Genomic DNA, 14,455 nt, shown 5'->3' on the forward strand with positions numbered 1-14,455 from the left:
ATCCTAAATAGCATCTCGTATTAAATGGTGCAGTTACTCCAAAGATTTCTTACAGAGCATTTCGTGTATGTGGAGGCACATTAGTGCTAAAAAAGATTCCGGACTTTTGCAAATTTACTAACTGACCTGACATGGATTCGTATTCCTATAAGATATGCTTCATCCTGAGGCATTCGTCCCTGGTAGCACGGAAGAAGAAAAGACTATCATCTGCAAACAGGAGATGAGAGACACGGGGGCTGTGCTGACTAGCTTTGCATCCATGTAGTGACCTTGCAATCTCAACATGCTTCATTAGAGCGGATAGGCCCTCTGCGCACAGAATAAAAAGGTAGGGAGAGAGAGGGTCCCTCTGGAAAAATCCTCGGCTCCATGTAATCGGACCCACAGTTTCTCCATTTAGGAGAATGCTGTAGTGAACTGAAGTGACGCAGAGCATAACCCAGTCCGTAAATATCGAATCAAAACCCAGTCTCTACAGTATCTCCTGCAGGTATGTCCACTTCATTCTGTCATATGCCTTGCTGATATTAATCTTAAAGGTAACATCCCGTTATTGACCCTTTATATGGCGCTTCATGGTGTGTATAATTCAAAAGCGGCAATAACATTATTAGAAATAGCTCTTCCTTGCACAAATGCTAATTGTTCACTGGATATGATAAGAGGAAGAACCTGTGTGAGCCTGTTAGCAAGGACCTTTGCCATAATTTTGTAGAGCACATTGCACAGGGAGATTGGACGGAGGTCTGACATTTGTGAAGGAGCAGCAACCTTTGGGATAAGGACCACATTAGTATCAAAGAGATGAGGAGGGAAATTACTCGTTAGGAGCCACAGTTGATAATGTGTAAAAATATCAAGACCTATTAGAGGCTAGAAGCATTGGAAATATACCGAGTTAAGGTCGTCTGGGCCTGGGGCCTTATATGGATGCATCGAGAATACAACCTCTTTGAACTCTGCTAAACTGAAGGGAGCTGTTAGACCTGTGTTCATCACTATGGTAACCTTTGGGCTAAGAAAATCAAGGTTTAAATTCTCATCGTCTTGGTGCGCTTGAATGATATCTGTAAAGTATTCCAAAGGCACTGCCTTTTTGCCGTCAATTGAGTCTGTCCATGAGCCATTGGTTTGCTGAAGTCTATCCACTCTATGAGTACGTTTCCGAGCCAAAGCTGAGTTGTGAAAGAACCGACTATTTTTTTATCCCCCTCTTTTAACCACAGGATCTTCGATCTTTGCCTCCAATACATCTCCTCCTGCAGTAGTAACTCATTAAGGACTTCTTTCTACTGCTTGACCGCCAAAACCGACGCCATATCCGATGCATGCCTAAGCTCTGCTATCAATATATAAATGTAATTTAAAAATAAAAATTCTATTGATTGTCATCATAATGTTATTTAAAAGACTTTATTTTATAAATAAAAGGTCTAATGCTCCCCCAGCCCCTTTAACTTGTCTAAATTGGTCATTTTATCCCTCCAACTCATCGAATGTTCTATTTACCCCCTTAACTCCATAAAAGTGGTATTTCTCACCCCATCGACTTGTCCATTTACCCCCTCCCCCCCAACTCATAGAATGTCCTATCTATCCCATTAACTCCACAAAAGTGGTATTTCTCACCCCTTGCAATCCGTTATCGAGACCTAAATTGATACCCTTTTTTAAACGTTAAACCTTATACGTGGATCCTAAATTGATACTTTTCCAAAAACCATAGGGCTATTTACTTTCCCAAAATATTATTGTAATAAACACATGAAGGATCAATATAATTATCAAATTAAAACAAAATAAAAAAGTTGATATTAAAAAAAATATTTTCAAACTCATTTGAATTTGAATAAGTGCTATTAATTGTCCACTATAAAAAGGTAAGAAATACTACTTTTATGGCGTTAAGGGGGTAAATAGGATCATAAGAGGTGAGAAATGCCACTTTTATGAAGTTAATGGGTAAATAGGATATTCGATGAGTTAGGGAGGGGTAAAATGACCAATTTGAACAAGTTAAGGGGGGTGAGAAATACCATTTTTATAAAGTTAAGAGAGTAAATAGGATATTCGATTAGTTGGATAGATAATTTGGACAAGTTAAGAAGGCTGGAAAAACATTAGACCTAAATAAAACATACCACAAATTTTTAAATCATATTTCTGTATTTATAAATGTGGTAAACCACAATATTTTTTTATATACTTTTGCTATTTTATTATTATTATTTTATTAAAAAGGATAAACTTTGAGGTGTAGTAAAATGAATGGTTATGAGAAACCTAAAAATGCAAAATTCCTTAAAGCAACTTTTATCATAAAGAAGAAGAATATTGAGTCTTCACATTTACAATACTTGAAGTTGTCTTTAGATTCATGTTATATTATCCTAATTATCACTTTAACATAACATTAAAAAAAAAAGGAAGAAAAGATGGAGAAAACAGAATCAAAGCATATGCATAATCATATAGGCAAAAGCAATATATAAAAGAACAAGTATTCAAATATTCAACAAATCTCATCTTTTATTTAAACAAAATAAGAGGTAGAAAATAGGAGACTAACTATATATATATATGCAAATTTAGAGGAAATGAAATGAAAGGCTTAATACATGATTTATCCATCAATTTGTTCAAAAAAGTTTGATTAACCATCTGAATTTTTAAAGTGTTCTAATAGAACTATTAACTTGTTTAAAATAAAGTCAATAAATCACTCGATTGCAAAGAAGTAAGTTACATGCGAAATGTCTGTTGCAGTGCATTGAAAAAATCAAACGAGCAAGGTCGGAGCATGAAGTTATAATATCAGACGTGACAAATTTTACAGTTGAGTTGGTACGCGTGCAACATCTTTTCTATATGCGGTTTATTTTTTTACAAATGATTAATTGATATTAAGTAGGTTGATGGGGCTATGTATTATTAAGTCTTTATTATAAAAAGAAAAAGGCATGAAAGTGAAACTCTTGAATTACATATTGGCTTGCACGTAAGTTAAAGTTAGAATGGTTTATTTGCCTTTTATAGAGAGCCGTTGAAGATTACATGCTCTTGCTTTCGATTCTAACTATTATCCATAAAACGATTTACAGTTGTAATTTATTTGCTACATTTTCGCTTTTTTTTTTTTTTTTTATTGGAAGTGAGGAGGGAGCGAATGCTCCGATCCGTTTTATTAAGAAGAACGAAGAACGAAAAAATAAACATATAGTCAATAAATCAAAGAATGATGCAAAATTAAGTAAACCGGAATGAGGCCCTGCCCCAGACATTATCCTTCAGCAATAGTTGGCAGAAATCGGGTGCGGCATCCCACCAACACTCACTCGTGCTGATTCGACCATAACTAGCAAGTCGATCCGCAACTTGATTTCCTTCTCGATACGCGTGGGAAACCGAAATCTGTATTTCCTGCAATTTTGTTTTGCAATCTGACCAGGCAGCAATGAATTGCCACGGAACCCGACTAGTGCGAGATCGCATGACTGTAACCACATACGACGAATCGCTTTCTAGCCAAAGCCTACGCCAGCCCCGGGAGAAAGCATAAGAAACCGCTGCTATAGCCGCCTGCAATTCCACAATGTGGGCGAAGTGAGAGGTCGTCGGAAATGTGAAAGCTCCCAGCACCTGACCAGAGCTGTCCCTGAAAATTCCCCCGCAGCCAGCAGTAAAATTCAATACTTTAGGTTTCATAGATTTAAAAATTCAACTATTTTTGATGCGTCATTCATTCATGCTTCATTGACATTTTTTAGAACCGCTCCTTTGTTAAGCCTTCTAGTTTGGGTTTTGGTGTCATCCACTCTGAATCAAGTCGTTACATACCAACCAACTTCGGCCTAATTTTTTTCTGAACCACACATGAACTCGGAGAGTCAGTCCTGATATCAGTTGTAACAATCTGACGTAATACCTTAAAGACATTGTCTATTTTAGCACAAATCCAACACCTTCAGCCTCACGGTTTTAAAACGCATCCACGTACTTTAAAATTTCATCTTATTAATAAGCTTCGATCATCCTCTCTCCATTTCGATATGAGATTCAATTCAACCTTGTCCCATCACCATCCGTTAGGATTGTTCCTTGCTCACACTTTTGACCCCGACGCCACCTAATGCGGAACGAGTTGTTACAGCCCCACCAGCTTCCGCATGGTTCCTCTCTGAACTACACATCAACGTAGATAGTGGGCTCCGGTACCAATTGTAATAGCTTGACCTAGTACCATGTAGATATAATCCTCTTTGGCACAAATTCAACACCTAGAACCTCACGACTTTAAAATACGTCCACGTATATTAGAAATCTACCTTACTAATAATTCTATGTCGCTCTCTCTCCATTCCCGACGTGGAATTCATTTCATTCTTACCCTATCCATTAGGGTACTCCTCGCTCAAACTTTCTATCCTGGCGTCACCCACTCCGGATCGGGTCATTACAACCCACCGGCTTCCGCATGGTTCGCCCATAAACCACATATCAATATGAAGAGTCAAACTCTGATACTAATTATAACAGTCTAACCCAAAATTATACATATATTTCCAAACAGCTTCCGCTCACACATTATCCACTATGAACCGGATCGTTACATGACCCGTTTTACAGGATTATCTTTTTTGTGTTATTTATATTATCTCTAATCCTATATAATATAGAGATTACATAACACGAAACCCATTTTTTACACTCAAAATATTCCAAACAATTTGCAGTGTTATCCTATTTGAACAAGGCAATGGAATGGGGGCACAGCTTTGGTTATGCAAGCACCTTTTTTTATATAATTTATTTGGGATTATGGTAGAGGAATCACATGAGGCTTTATTTTGCAACAAAAGAAATATAAAAGAACAAGTGATCTCAACTCAACCCATAAATGTAGACATGAATATCTTTGTCTAATGAGGGAATTATAAAAATCAGATTGTCGCAAGAAAAGCTAGTTTATGTCCGTTGGTTCATATTTGCCTTTAAAATGAAGAATATCTTCAAAGGGGGGCATGGATATGGATCGATGTACCACTTTACCTTTTAGGTGGGCTAATGCATAAAGCAGAGCAAAGTGACTGCACTGCACTGCAACATTGGGATCTGAGGAATTAAAGTACACCAATTATTGGAGTTTTGGATTGTTCTTCCTAATAATACCTGCATAAATTTATCAATTTCTTTGCAAGTTTGATTTTTGCAATGTACTCTCATAGGGGTATTCAGATTAGTATCATCTCAAATTAGTTTGCCAAGTTTAATGTTTTTTTTTTTAATAAATAAAAGCATCAAAACTCACATTTCTTAAAAATAAATAGAAGAAAAGTCCCTTCAATCAAAATAAAGGTACTCACTGTCAACAAAAAAAAAAAAACAAAGTGTGCAAGTAGACCAAGGCACTATCGCTTCAAAAGAAGCTCCCATGGAAGCTCAGCTCGTTATGAATCTTTGAGCACCTGTCATATAAGATTTATGAAAAAATGATATTGTGTTTTGGAATCAAAGAATTAAAAAAAAATATATTAAACTCAATGGTGTTAGTGTCATCTTAAAGGTTATAATGTTAGTGTCATATTGAAGGTATATATATAATTACATGAAATATGTAGATACCATAACACATAATTGTCTCCCGTAGTCAAGATTTTGCTTCAGAGGTTGCAGCATCATGTTCATTAGATTATTCAGTTAATTTGCATGTCAATAAACATTGACAGTGCATAAAGGCACATTTCCTCCTGCTGTCACAAAATGCTTTGGCATCTGATTCGCCACAAGCTAAGCTTTCAAGAATATCCAACATAAATAAATATTTATCCAACAGGTCCTGACTATTCTTGAAGAACAACACACTTTCTTTCTTTCCACCGGGCAGCAAATATTACCAGTACCACCCCTAAAAATACGCATTTTTCACTGTTCTCAGCAAAATTTCCATTAACATGTAATCCTCATGGTGTACAAAAATTTCAAATTTTCATTTTAATCCATCCCCAACTAAGTTAAGGTCTTTCCAAATCCATTTTGTAAACCAACTAACAAAATTATTGTTTCTTTCCCCTTCCTTTCCTCGCAGGCTGTGCTTCCGTTAGTTCTTTCCCTGTTACTTCTGACATCTCCGCTGAATCATGAGAAAAGGAAATCAACACATTAGTTCTATCTGTTTTTACACATCAAGATCCAAAATTTTCTTCTAACTTATCTGCAGAACCAAATTTTCAACTACACAGTATGTACAAAATGCAATCCATTTTAGAACCAACTAGTAGAATGCAATACCATCTGGCCCTCGAGACATCAACATGAAGAAAATGTTGTTCAACTTCTCCATCTTCTTAGCATCCTGTGCCTGGTCTGTCTTGAACTTAAGACACTGGCAGAAAGCAAAACACTCCACATCATCAGTATAGAAACTGCTGAAGAAGCCAAAGTAAATGGAATAAAAATTTCAGACACTTGGTATTGCCGTGATGAATATACACCGAATGTATACTTCTGATCAACTTTTTTCCTAATTGTTTAACAGTTATATATCTCACATTCATGGGGCAGCCCAATATTTGATCCAATTGCCAATGGGCGAAAAATATTATAAATTTAGAATAATGCACAACATTTTAAAGGGAAGCACTAATCCTATAAGCCAGAAGTTGCATTATTAATGGAGGCAAGCATACGTGTTCCGTAGTTTCTAACACAGATGAAAATCAAGTCTGATGTTTAGATGGCTCCATCAGTGACCAGACATTATAACTTATTTTGTTCCGACTCTATTGGTCTTTTGGGTCATTTTGCATGCTGGAAATCAACGAACAGACGAGGAGAAGCCTAAAAGAAAGACATGGACAACATTTCCTGTCCAGAAACTCGGCACTCCCACTAGAGAAGAATTGACTGTACAATCTAAATTATAAAGAGTCAACCTCTTTGAATTCCAACGAGCAATATATAAGAGGGAACCAACATTTACTGGCCATGCCATCAGATTGTGATGTAGTACAAACATAAGGAAATTAAAAAAGAACAGCATCATAACACAAGCAAGCAAAAATACAGAATATCTGTTTAATTTTGTCACATACAAAAGAAGAGTTAAAGGACCCAATATGTAATTATTCAGGTTCCTTTTCTTAATTCTGTTATTTCTTTTTCAATTGTATTTTTAATTCCCTACAAACTTTTAGAAGCTGGTAGCTAGGACTAGCTGTGTTGTTAGTTGTTTTGGACTCTAGTGAGTTTGTTCGCCCGCTCTAAAGTTATACAGCTGTACTGTAATTGACTTCCTTCTGTATTTAGAGAGAAAGCTTTGTACAAAGAGCATCATCTTGAAAATTAATGAAAATCATCTTCTAAATTCTTCTTCTCTCCTATCTTCCTCTTTCTTCTCTCATCTAAATTCTTCTAAATGTGATGCGGTATCATAGACAATTGACCTAGGCATTCCATGCAATTTGAAGATGTTGTCAAGGAAGACTTGTGCCACAATAGTTGCTCTAGTAAATGAATGGGATAATCCAATAAAATTGCCCACTATAGAAAAAAGGCCTACCATCACTAGAATTGTGTCATAGCCATAAGACTTGGGTAGTATTTCAATGAAATCCATTGCTATATCCACCCATGCTCCAGCAGGAATTGGAAGTGGTTGAAGAAGACTTGGATAGGCTGAGTGACCAGCCTTACATCGTTGACAAGTGTCACAATTTGCCACCCAAGTAGTCATTGATTGGGAAAGTTTAGGCCAATAGAAGTGTTGCTGTAAATGAGTAAGGGTTCCCTTAATGCCAGAATGACCCCTCATTGGAGAGTTATGGCATTCTGCAATAATTTTCTGTCTTAAATCAGTTGCAGGACCAATATAGAGGCGAGAATGGTACCTGAGAAGGCCATTAGCATACGTATAGGCAGGATGTGACCCAGGTTGAATAGACAACTGTTGTATGAGTGCAGATGCAAAGGTCATCTGCTACATAGGACTGAATGTCTTCCATCCAGGTGGGCACATTCATGCATAGGGCTAGCAATTGAGAGCTTGAATCCTCTCCTCCTTCATGTTGTCTAGAGAGAGCATCAGTCATTCTGTTTTCAGAGTCCTTTTTGTACTGAATAGTATAATCTAACCCCAAAAGCTTAGAGATTCCGTTGCGTTGGAGGTAAGTGTGCAGTTTCTACTACAAGATGTTTGATGCTTTCATGATCTGAAGAAAGAATTCTCCAAATAATGCCTCCATGTAGTACATGCATGTAGGATAGCTACAAGTTCTATCATAGGCAAAAAGCCTTTGATTCCTAGGACAGAGACTTTTGAAGAGGTAGCACAAGGTTTTCCCTGCTGCATGAGGACTGCACCAATGCCAGTTCCACTAGCATCACACTCCAAGAAAAATGGCTGGTTGAAATTAGGTAAAGTTCAACCAGGTAAAGCTAGAACTGGAATCTTTGTCATTATGTCCTTAAAGTGGAGGAAAGCTTCCTATGGACCACTTGAAGTTGTTCTTTTTAAACAAGACAGTTAGTGGCTTGCTTAGAGTTCTATACCCCTTAATAAAAATTCAGTAGTAACCAGTGAGTCCCCAGAAACATCTTAGTTGTGAGAAGTTAATTTCTAACTTGCGTTTCTCAACACAGGAATCGGTTTTGGAGACCGACAATTATACAGAGTTCTACTAGGTAAAACCATGTAATATAAAACTAGGAACGACATCCTTATCACCCCCTCAAGCTGTACTGCGTGGGACTGCACTGTAAACTTGTCTCGAAGCAATTGAAACCTTCCATGATGCAATAGTTTGGTAAAAACATCTGATGTCTAATCCATGATAGAAATGTATCCTACGATAAGAGCTTTTGAACGAACTTTATCCCAAATGAAATGGAAATCAATTTTCAAATGTTTGTTGTTGTTATGGAACACTGGATTTGCAGTTAAATAAACTGCACTCAAATTATCACACCATAAGATAGAAGAAGTTACCGGAAAGCCAACTTCGCGGAGTAACATTTGTATCCAACTTAGCTCTGACATGGAACATATTCCACCTCTGTGGAGGAACACAAAACCGTACATTGCTTACATGATGACCAAGAGAGAAGGCATTACATACTTGCTGGTGGATTTTCGATCATCTTGATCATCAAGTCCTATTTAGATAACGCAAAATGCGATTAACAACTAACCAGTGTGTACATTCCTGGATCGGCCCATTTTTACTGCTTTGCATCTTGGATCTCTCAAGGATGGCTACATTCAACTTCCACACCCAAAAAATAATGTAATCGTCCCCAAGTTCCGAATGAAAAATTGGGACTCCAAAAACTGAACGAGCTTGGCAATCATACTTGAATCATTTCTGGTGACTAGTAATTCATCGACGTAGATCAAACAAAACAGTCGAATAATGCCACAGTGAAAATAATGCAAGGAACTATAAGACATTTGAAACGCCTAGCTGAGTGATTTTCCACCCTAAAGAGATAGCCAGTGTAAGAATGAGGCGAATAATATTAAGTTTAACCACAAGACTAAAAGTGTCAGAGTAGTCTCTTGCCGAGCACTGATGATAGCCCTTAGCCACTAATCGTGCTTAGAAATGAAATTCTTCAATCCAAACGAAACACTCCTTTAGTTTCTTAAACATGACTATTCTTAGCTTAAGCAACTCCAAATAGTAGAAGTACTTAGAATGGTTTGTATTTGTGATTCGGTAAGGGAACATAGGAACAAATAGCCGCATGTGGCACACTAAGGCGCTAGGGGTCCTGGTAAAACTAACATAAAAATGCAATGAATACTAAATAATGACAATATTCTTATGCATAAATAAACTTTAAAATGCCAAATAAAACCCAATGTTAGAAAGCTAAAGTTGAATATTAAATCCTAAGCTCTACTCCTCATCAAAACTCTCCAAATTCATCACTCCTGTTGAATTCGAATTCCCTTGGCTGCTTTGTTTCTGTTTGAATTCGTTTTCTGTGTTTTGTTCTACTAAACTTCTTCTTCTTGTAATAAGACTTCGTCGCTTCCTCTTCTAATTAATTCAAATGTATGATCTCTCTCTTCCTTTTTAATATTTTTTTTTTCTCATTTGGGGCCCTTCAAAACACTTGTTCTGATATGTAACTGTCAGAAAAACAATAAAACTGCACCTAACTGCCCCTATTTCACCAAGGCGCGCCTTGGTGCTCTTTTGGCAACTGTCCCTTGGTGCAAAATGGCGCACCAGGCGCGTGCCACGGCGGTTGTGACACGCCATGGGGGCGTCATGGCACTAAGGCATGCGCGCCTTTAATAACTATGATTAATACATTTTCAGCATCTTCCTACCAGATGCTCCTCACAGTTGTCAATATAAAGAGAATTTGCAGCCATTTGATTTGAAAAAAATGCCTCAATTTGCTCATCTATCTATAGTATCATATTCTCTCCTCCAAATAAACTAATGATGCAGAAATTTTGGTATAGCCTATAGGCATATGGCTGCTATACAAAACTAATATTTCTTCAATAAGCATAAAATACCTCATAAAAATTGATGCATTACATTTCCATTTACCCAGATTCGCATCTACGAGGATGCCAGAAAACCCATAAAAAACTGGAATTTTTTTTTTTCTTCCACAGAACGTTATAGGAATCAAGCGTCAGTTGAGTTACGCTGAACATCATGCATTTCCATACAATTTCAATGTTGAACATATCCATTAAAACTAATCTTCTAATCTACAACATTGGTTACAGAATCATTAACATAATACTAGTCACATATATTGATATACACCTTAGCTAAAGACAAAAATCCAAGCATAATTCCCTTCCTAGATTTACTATAGAAAAGGTATGAACTAAAAGCATTACCTCTTTGTTATCAGTGACCTTGAGAACCAACATGCCATCGCAGTGTCTATACTTCATCACATACCGCGTCTGTATCCTCAATTCGATGGCATAATACAAACCAAAATAACAAAATTAGTAATACTTTACTCAACTGCAAAAATTTACACTCCCATTCCACTGTAGCACGATATCTGGTATTAGCAATTTTACATATTTTGTGATACAGAAGTGAAGTTAAAAAGGTAAGAAGAAAGTAACGCACTGAATCAGGGTCTGTACGGAACATCTGGACAGATCGTTCGACGAACTCATCCCACGTATCTACATAACCCATTTGAAAGGCAGAGGTGGAAGAGCAATGAGATAGTGATTGGGAATTTGGGGAATCTGATGAGAATTTGAGTTATGCGATTTATATACTGAAAATTAGAATTCTTCCCCTTTTATCGCTCTGATTATTAGGTTGGATGGAGATTGAAGGCGTCACTGGATCGGCGCCGGTGTAAATCGACGGAGGCACTAGATCAATGGAGGCGGAGATGGGCGAAGGCAGTTTGTGATTACCTCCGTCTTTAATTGTGATAAATGCTATAAAACTTGTAAAATAATAAAGTACATTAGGTTTTTAATTTGATTATATGGCAAGCCTAACAAGAACACTTAACGGGTTAGGTTTTTTTTTTATTGCATTTTCTTTAACCAGTGTTTATATATTTTATTGGATTTCTTTTATCCCTTTGAATTGTATCTTCTCTCAATTATTCTGCTATTTATACCTTTTTCGGATTTAGCAAGAGCGGAAACGATTTATTTTATACGTAAATCAATATATCCACGTGGTTGCAATAAAAGAAAGGACTCAGATCCGAATGTTCGGAAGGGCCTAAATGATGAAGATTCGATTGCAGTTGCTTTTCTACGGATTTTGATTTCTATGAAGTATATGTATTTTTGTTTTTCTATGTGTTTTATACCTTTTATGGCTTTTTATGCTCTTTGTAATCGTTTTAGTCTCATTGTGGATTTTGTAAGGTTTTTTACCTTTTTCATTTTTTGTTGTAATTGTTCTTTTCGTATCTAATGAAGTTATAAGCATTTTCATCAAAAAAAAAAAAAAAAAAACAAGAACACTTAAAATTAATGTCTTTATAACCTATTTAATCACTTAACGTTAAATACTTATTTAATTTAAGTGTATTTAATAACGGTTATTTTTCCACCATTTAACCTGTTTGATAACGACTTTCAGCACTTAAAATTAATATATTAAATTGTTGCTTATTCCAGTGGCCCCTAAGGGAATCAATCGGAAGCATTCCATCTAGTCTCTTAGCTCTCCAAAGCGAGTTTATGTCTTTCCGGTTGTGGAAGCATTCCCGTAGCCTTTATCTTATCTTATTCGAAAAATGGGAGGGAAATCCCTTGTGAAAACCATATTGCTCAGTTTCAGTTGAAGAACTGGTTCTCAATCTATTTTTGCCTATCCTCACGCCTATAAGAAATTATTTCCGGAGCGTGAGCTTGTATTTCACACAAACCTATTCATTCGATCAGAGTCTGATAGAGATTCATAATCACCGAAAGCAGATAAGTCAAAAAATATAGGAAAAATTACAAAACTGGGTCAAATGAGAGGCTCATTTACATATTTAACCCATTTACTCAACCTACTATATATCTAGACTATTTTTGTCTGACTTTTCCATAATACCCCTAACCTTTCCTCTTCCCCTTTACGCGAACGGTCACGCCCCCTTCTCCTTGGTTATGCGAAACAGTTGGCAGCTCCTCTATTAATGATTCCCAGACTTTTGATCTTCCTATCTTCCTTTAAATTGCACGAAATCTGCACCATTTCTCCAAATCACAATGTATTTCTCTTCTTCATCTCTTCATCTCTTGATTCTTCATCTTCCTAATCCTAGAAAACGAAGCCATGGTTCTTCATCTTTCTGCTCGTTACTTGATTTCTTTCTTCTTGTTACCATCAAAGAAATGGTTATTCTACGTTATTTCCATCGTTTTTCTCAGTTTATCATATTGTTATTGTCACTTTTAAGGGTGAAAGACGCGAAAAATGTAAGTATCTACTGTTTTCTCTGCGTTTTTCCATGAAATCACTTCGCGTAGTCGATGATTTCGCAAAGATCTGTGATGAAAAAGAGCCTGAAACGTGACGATCTACTTCGCGAATCGATTATTTCGCGAAGTCTGCGAGTAGAAAAGTTCATGGTTTCACTCGCAGACTTTGCGAAAGCATCGACGACGTAGATCGTCACGTTTCAGACCTCGCAGACTTCGCGAAAACATCGATTCGCTAAGTAAAATCATCATCTTCCCTGCACATTTACATTCGTATGCTTCGCTAATCCTCATTTCCCGAAGCGAAATTATCTTTTTTCCTGCCTAACACGGTTAATTTTTCCTGAATGTGGTTGAATACATAACATCCCTTTCTGAAAGGCGGCGTATTGGGGTGTAGAGGACATGACTTTCCTTCCTGTATAGGGATTAACTTCCCTCAAGATTGGCACATTCACTTTAAAGTGATTGGTTAGGAGAGATTGTGTCAATCTTGGTGTGCACCATGGGACACGTCCATCCCAAAAAAGTCTAGACTTCCATTTTTCATCCCAAAAAGTCTGGACTTCTCGTAGAGAGAGATATTTCCGTCCAAATTAGTTAGGTTCACTTTGAAGTAATTTGTTAAGAGTTTATTGTGGCAATATTGTTGTAAATTTTGATAATGTTATGATTTTAATGTTGTTATTGTGACAATCTTGTTGTAAATTTTGATAATGTTATGATTTTAATGTTAGAATCCGTTATTGTTTGACATTTTTTTGTTCGAGCCCGCTAACGGACGCCCCGGGACGGTAGATAAATATATTTTATTATTTTTTATATAACACATATTAAATGATTTGCATTGTAATTAGTCAAACTCTATGCATTAAATATGGTTGTAATTGGTTAGTCTATTTAATGGTAATTTAGCTGTCATTTATACCACTTCTTCTTATTCTTGTCTCTCTCTTTCTACAAATCTAACGTTTACTTTTCTCTAATATCAGTTCTTTTTTTCTTCTTCTTTAATTAATTTAGTTATCATTCAAATCATGCACTTGTACTCTAAAAAAATTAGCAAACCAAGTATTAAAATTAGAGGAAATTCATGAAGAATTGGAGATTGTGTAAATAATAACCCAAAAATTCGGATCATGGCATTATTTGGAGGTTGTACTAGAATTGAAGTATGTAATGAAATTTTCAAATTCGGATCTTCCCCCATGAACGCAACTATGTTTTCATTGGATGGGAGGACATTCAAATCAAGCATTTTGCTTTCAAAAATTAGAAAATCAAGTAGGGGAATTAATTTAATTAATTTTGGCACAATTTATTAGATATATATTGTATTTATGACAATTATCCTATATTTATGCTAATTAGCATAAATATAGGATAATTGCCATAAATACAATATATATCTAACACAATTATTTAAGCTTTTGTCTTTAATTAATTAATTTGTGTCAAACCACTTAATGCATATTATATAAAAAAATATTAAAATATATTTCTTATCGAGCGTCCTGGGGG

At 36.2% G+C, this 14,455-nt stretch overlaps 1 protein-coding gene across 1 annotated transcript; it reads right to left on the bottom strand.

Moving 5' to 3' along the window:
* Positions 1-5,516: 5,516 nt before the first annotated feature.
* On the bottom strand, positions 5,517-11,458 carry LOC136218183 (signal recognition particle 9 kDa protein). Its single transcript, XM_066004948.1, has 4 exons — positions 11,115-11,458; positions 10,871-10,939; positions 6,292-6,385; positions 5,517-6,133 (listed from the first exon to the last, which is right to left on the bottom strand). Exons 1-4 carry the CDS (start codon positions 11,184-11,186, stop codon positions 6,057-6,059), a joined length of 312 nt encoding a protein of 103 aa, XP_065861020.1. The 5' UTR covers positions 11,187-11,458; the 3' UTR covers positions 5,517-6,056.
* Positions 11,459-14,455: the final 2,997 nt, after the last annotated feature.

Source organism: Euphorbia lathyris, chromosome 2, assembly GCF_963576675.1.
Source record: "Euphorbia lathyris chromosome 2, ddEupLath1.1, whole genome shotgun sequence".
NCBI lineage: Eukaryota > Viridiplantae > Streptophyta > Magnoliopsida > Malpighiales > Euphorbiaceae > Euphorbia > Euphorbia lathyris.